Raw genomic sequence first — 5,923 nt, 5'->3', positions numbered from 1 at the left:
ATTCCTTTGAATGAAAATAAGGAAACCGGCTGGGCACACTGGCTCAGGCCTGTAATCCCAGCACTTTCGTAGGCCAAGATGGGCAGATCGCTCCCAGGGTTCCGAGACCAGCCTGGGCAACACAGGGAGACCTTGTCTCTACAAAATTTACAAAAAATCAGCCAGGTGTAATGGCATGCTCCTGTGTTCCCAGCTACTCAGAAGGCTGGGGTAGAAAGATGCTGGAGCCAGGGAGGTCGAGGCTGCAGTGAGCCAAGATCATACCACTGTACTCCAGACCGGGCAACAAAGCGAGACCCTGTCTCAAAAAACAAAAACAAAACCTTCTATAACAGTGAGCTCACAAAATGCAACAGACTACTAGGCACACTTAGTGTAACGTGGAAGTATGTTCACTGAAATGAAAATTTGAAACATGACCATAAACTTTTATGAAAAACCATAATATGCCCTTTACTTCATTTGCTTTTAGCTATTTCACGAACACCACAGAGAAAATGGACACAGTTTGTGATGAAACTTAGAAAAATTTCTTTTTCCATAACATAAACATGTCAATTTTTCCCTTTAGCTCCTTCTTTCACTCCCCCTTCACTGTGCTGAAGAGATATTGAGTTCTTCCAGATTTTTGCTTAGCTGGGTGGTTTCCGAACTCAACGGACTCTCCAGGTAGGTAGTTCCTGCACAGGGCTTTCCTGTCACTGGATCTATGACTTTTCCAACTTTGAAAACGATCTCGGCCAGTTCATGTTTCACATGCTTTGCTCGTGGAACAGGTAAAGCTCTGAGAAGCACAATATCCCCAACAGTGCACTGCTGAAGGGCATCATGAGCAAAGTAGGTTTTCCGCTTATTAAAATACTGTTGAGAGAGGGAGAGAAGCAAATCAGTAGTTCCCATCTGTGACCTGGTAATGCAATATGTAATATGAAAAAGTAATGCACGGAAAACAAGCCAGGACTTAGGAAAAGATAAGATACTTAAGGGGTCTTCTAGTGCAAAAATTAGAGCCTGAGTGATACAGTGACACCCCTTCTCTACCAAAAAAAAAAAAAAAAAAAACTGCCAGGCATGGTGACATGCCTCTAGCACCGGCCTCCTAGGAGGCTGACAGGAGGACTGCTTGAGTCCAGGAGTTTGAGGATGCAGTGAGCTAGAATCATGCCACTGTACTCCAGCCTGGGTGACAGTTATCCTGTGTCAAAAACAAACCCCACAAAATTAGCTGCTTAATTTTTGGAAAACATTTGGAAAATGTTATGCTTAATGCTTAATTTTGGAAAACATTGACATTTCCAGAGTTGATCTTCTCACTAAGCACTCCAGGTCATGCCCTTCAGTACCCTTGCTCTATCAGTTACCATCTCTTCCTATATTGTTTATATTCTTCCTTCCCACTGGAGCCTTCCCTCTAGCCTATAAGCATGCTACCCTCACCACTAGCTGTGAGTCACTTAACCACTCCAAGCTTAGTGTTTTCCACGATAAAATGAGGCTCTAATACCTGTACCTCTAAAGTTATCAAGACAATTCAACGTTATAATATACATCAAGCACTTAGCTCTATGCTTAGCTCAAAGTATTGCAAATAAACTACAAATGGTAACTACAATCACCTATTATATTGATTGACTGATTCATTGACAGAGTTTTGCTCTTGTTGCCCAGGCTGGAGTGCAATGGCACGATCTCGGCTCATTGCAACCTCCGCCTCCCATGTTCATGAGATTCTCCTGCCTCAGCCTCCCAAGTAGCTAGAATTACAGGTGCCTGCCACCATGCCCAGCTAATTTTTTGTATTTTTTTTTTTTAGTAGAGATGGGGTTTCACCATGTTGGCCAGGCTGGTCCCTAACTCCTGACCTCAGGTGATCCACCTGCCTCGGCCTCCCGAAGTGCTGGGATTACAGGCGTGAGCCACTGCGCCCGGCTAGAATCACCTATTCTTTATAACAACCCTGCTGCAGCAGGTATTCCCATTTTACATACGAGGAAAACAAGTTCAGAGAGGTTAAGCAATGTGTGTAGCTGGTAAACAAGAGTCAGTATTCAAACTAAGGTCTCCCAAAGGTCAAGGATCATGCAGTCATTCTTCAGCTTACTCCTGTGTTTCTAATCCTTGATAATGAACAGCATTTCTACCCACCTGTGTGCCGAACTCTGGATGTGAAACCATCCTCGGCACCTATTCGCCCCCTGGCACAGCAAACAAATCAATGACTCTGTCCTTTCTTCCTGAAATATTTTTTCCACTCCATCCCCACTACATCAACTTTAGTTCAGGTCCTTATTTCCATCCTAGACTTTTGCAGCAGCCTCTTTGCCCATTCCCTTTCCTCCAGTCTTCATCCCTACCCGTGTTTCCAAGTCTGTCTTTCTTTGGGTTCAAGCAGGGATCCCCAACCCCCAGGACAGCAGACTGATACCATTCAGTGGCCTGTGAGGAACAGGGCCGCAGAGCAGGAGGTGAGCGGCGTTGAGCCAGCATGAGTATTACCACCTGCGCTCCGCCTCCTGTCAGATCAGCAGCAGCATTACATTCCCATAGGAGCACAAACCCTATTGTGAACTGTGCATGGGAGGGGTCTAGGTTGTGCGCTCCTTATGAGAATCTAACTAACTCCTGATGATCTGAGGTGGAAGAGTTTCATCCTCCCCTCACCCTGCCTCTGTGGAAAAACTGTCTTCCATGAAACTGGTCCCTGGTGCCAAAAAGGTTGAGGACTGCTGGCTTAAAGGATGAAATCTAGCTACTCAGGAAGCTGATGCATAAGAATTGGTTGAACCAGGAAGTTGCAGTGAGTTGAGATGGCACCACTTAACTCCGGCCTGGGTGACAGAGCAAGACCCCATCTCAAGAAAAAAATAAGGATAAAATCTAAAACACAAAAGACCCTTCATAGTCTAGCCCAACTGTCATTGTCATTCATTTAAGAATGCCTACTAAATGCCAAGCTCTAGGCTCAATGTTGCTAAACCACTATGTTCCCATAGAATGTCATGCCCTATCATGGCTAAAGGAACTTCCACAAACCACTCATCATAGCTGAAATGACTTCCCCCCACCCAGTCCTTTGGATTAAATCTTTTTTTTTTTTTTTTGAGATGGAGTTTCACTCTTGTCACCCAGGCTGGAGTGCAATAGTGTGATCTCAGCTCACTGCAACCTCTGCCTCCCAAGTTTAAGTGATTCTCCTGCCTCGACCTCCTGAGTAGCTGGGATTACAGGCACCTGGTACCACGTCAGGCTATTTTTTATATTTTTAGTAGAGACAGGGTTTTGCCATGTTGAACAGGCTGCCAGGCTGGTCTTGAACTCCTGACCTCAGGTGATCTGCCTGCCTTAGCCTCCCAAAGTGCTGGGATTACAAGTGTGAGTCACTGCCCGGCTGAATAAAATCCTTTTTGAGATTCAGCTAAAATGTCCCTTAATCAAGGTTGCTTTCCTACAGCACTCATAGAAGAATGAGATGCTCTGTTCTCTGCTCCCACAGTACTGTTTTTTTTTTTTTTTAAGGCGGAGTTTCGCTCTTGTCCAGGATGGAGTGCAATGGTAGGTACGATCATGGCTCACTGCAACCTCAGCCTCCTGGGTTCAAGCGATTCTCCTGCCTAAGGCTCCAGAGTAGCTGGGATTACAGGTGTGCTCCACCATGCCCAGCTAATTTTTGTATTTTTAGTAGAGATGGGGTTTCACCATGTTGGCCAGGCTGGTCTCGAACTCGTGATCTCAGGTGATCCACCTGCGTCAGCCTCCCAAAGTGCTGGGATTACAGGTGTGAGTCACCTCATCCGGCCAGCACTTTGCATACAGAATGACTACAACAGTTAGAGTGGATTGACATTAACTCTGTTTTCTTGGAATGTGTGAACCATGTTATACCCACAGACCAGCAGAATGCCTAGCTCAAAGCAGATGAGAGACAAGACATCTTTAGTGAGAGAGAAATGTTTTTTTGCTCAGGACCAAGGACATATTGGTGATTTACCAAAGCCACCCGGAAACAAGAATGTTTCTCACCTTTAATAAATAGGGATCCAGAACAAGCCTGGTCACTCTCACTTTGGCAGTCTTTTGCATTTTTGTCCCAATTACCTTCCCCACAATCCATTTGGCATGGACGGATGAACGAACTACAGACATTACTGTGGCTTTGGTCACCTGAAAAGCAAATTCCAAAGTCTCATATTCTGGTGGTTATGATGCCAAATGAATTTTGTCACAAGAACTGTCGAAGTTAGTCCAGAAACAGTTTTTTTCTTTTTTGTTCCCCCCTCCACCCAGAAACAGCTTTTTTCTTAGCGTTCTTGAATCACCATTATTTATTTTTATTGAGATAGAGTTTCGTTCTTTCGCCCAGGATGGAGTGAAGTGGCCCGATCTCGGCTCACTGCAACCTCCGCCTTACGGGTTCAAGGGATTCTCCTCCGTCAGCCTCCCGAGTAGCCGGGACTACAGGCCTGCGCCACCACGCCCGGCTAATTTTTGTATTTTTAGTAAAGACCGGGTTTCGCCATGTTGGCCAGACTGGTCTCAAACTCCTGACCTCAGGTGATCCGCCCGCCTCAGCCTCCCAAAGTGCTGGGATTAAGAGGCGTGAGCCACCGCGCCCGGCTTGAATCACCATTTTAGAGATGCTTACATGTTCCCCACTACCCAACCTCTCGTCTTTATAGCGCTTACAAAGCGGTAACTTTGCGAAGCCTCACGTTCCCCTTTTGCAAAATGGGCGGGCCTACTTCGCAGGAGTGCTTTGAGAATTTTGACCCACAGAACGCTCAATACCACGGATAAACGCTGGCCGTTACTGGTCCCTTATCTCTCTCCACCCCGCTGGGCCTGTTCTCCCGACAGGCTCACTGCCCGGGTAGCACTCGGAGGAGCCGCCGCGGTATCCCTCTCCCCGCCCCAGCGATGGATGACTTGGGCTGCTTTTGGGATCAGTTCATAATGAGTCATTTCCACCGGGCTTCGGAAAGGTTGGGGTGATTCATCCCTTCGCCCCGGACAACCCGGAGGTCAGACGACGCCATTCCCTCTCAGGGCTCTCACGCGAGGGTGCCTCGGGACCCCAGCAACTCCTCCCCCAGCAGCAACATCCCGGAGCCCAGCTCACCTCAGCCACTACTATGCAGCCACCTGCCCTGGATAGCGCCGGTCGCAGCGGGATGGCGTCACGCCGTACGCATTGGCTCCGCCCCACACCGCCCCTCTCATAGGCCGTGCGCCTCCTTAGCCGCGGACGGAGTTAAAGGCAGGACCCGCCCCTCCGGAACTCTCCCTTAAAGGGACCCGGGGCGGTAGCTGTGCGGGGCTCGCTGACCTCTCCTTTTCTAACGCGCCCATCGAGCGGACAGTGGAGCAAGAGGTTTCGGACTTTTCTTTTTCATTCTTTTGTTTTATCTTTCTTTCTTTCTTTTTCTCTTTCTTTTTTTTTATTTTTGAGACGGAGTCTCGCTCTGTCGCCCAGGCCGGTGTGCAGTGGGGCCATCTCTGCTCACTGCACCCTCCGCCTCCAGGGTTCAAGCGATTCGCCTGCCTCAGCCTCCCAAGTAGCTGGGATTACAGATTACAGGCACGCGCCACCACGCCCAGCTAATTTTTGTATTTTTAGTAGGGACGGGGTTCCGCCATGTTGGCCAGGCTGGTCTCGAACTCCTGAGCTCAGGTGATCCGCCCGACTCTCCCCGCAAAGTGCTGGGATTACAGGCTGAGCCACCACGCCTGGCCTCATTTTTTTTTTTTTTTTCGTTGTTGTTGTTAAGATAGTGTCTTGCCCGGTTGCCCAGGCTGGAGTGCAGTGGCGGTGTGATCATGGCTTACTGCAACTTGACCTCCTGGACTCAAGCGATCCTTCTACCTCAGCCTCCCGAGTATCTGGGACCATAGGCGCGCCACCATGTCTGGCCAGTATTTGCGTTTT

The 5,923-nt window shown here is 48.2% G+C and overlaps 1 protein-coding gene across 1 annotated transcript; it reads right to left on the bottom strand.

Moving 5' to 3' along the window:
* Positions 1-432: 432 nt before the first annotated feature.
* MRPS17 (mitochondrial ribosomal protein S17) lies at positions 433-5,260 on the bottom strand. The gene is made up of 3 exons (XM_023194621.2): positions 5,117-5,260; positions 4,021-4,161; positions 433-861 (listed from the first exon to the last, which is right to left on the bottom strand). Exons 2-3 carry the CDS (start codon positions 4,141-4,143, stop codon positions 592-594), a joined length of 393 nt encoding a protein of 130 aa, XP_023050389.1. The 5' UTR covers positions 4,144-4,161; positions 5,117-5,260; the 3' UTR covers positions 433-591.
* Between the last annotated feature and the right edge of the window lie 663 nt (positions 5,261-5,923).

Source organism: Piliocolobus tephrosceles, chromosome 8 (assembly GCF_002776525.5).
Source record: "Piliocolobus tephrosceles isolate RC106 chromosome 8, ASM277652v3, whole genome shotgun sequence".
In the NCBI taxonomy this organism is placed as follows: Eukaryota; Metazoa; Chordata; class Mammalia; order Primates; family Cercopithecidae; genus Piliocolobus; species Piliocolobus tephrosceles.
The sequence above is the reverse complement of the archived record's forward strand: the minus strand, read 5'-3'. Positions and strand labels throughout refer to the sequence as shown.

Bases quoted from the DNA above. Each gene is read 5' to 3' on its own strand.
- MRPS17 (XM_023194621.2), bottom strand. From the start codon at position 4,143: ATGTCTGTAGTTCGTTCATCCGTCCATGCCAAATGGATTGTGGGGAAG. The intron at 862-4,020 runs GTGAGAAACATT...CTCTCTCAACAG, and splicing joins TGGATCCCTATTTATTAAAG to TATTTTAATAAGCGGAAAAC.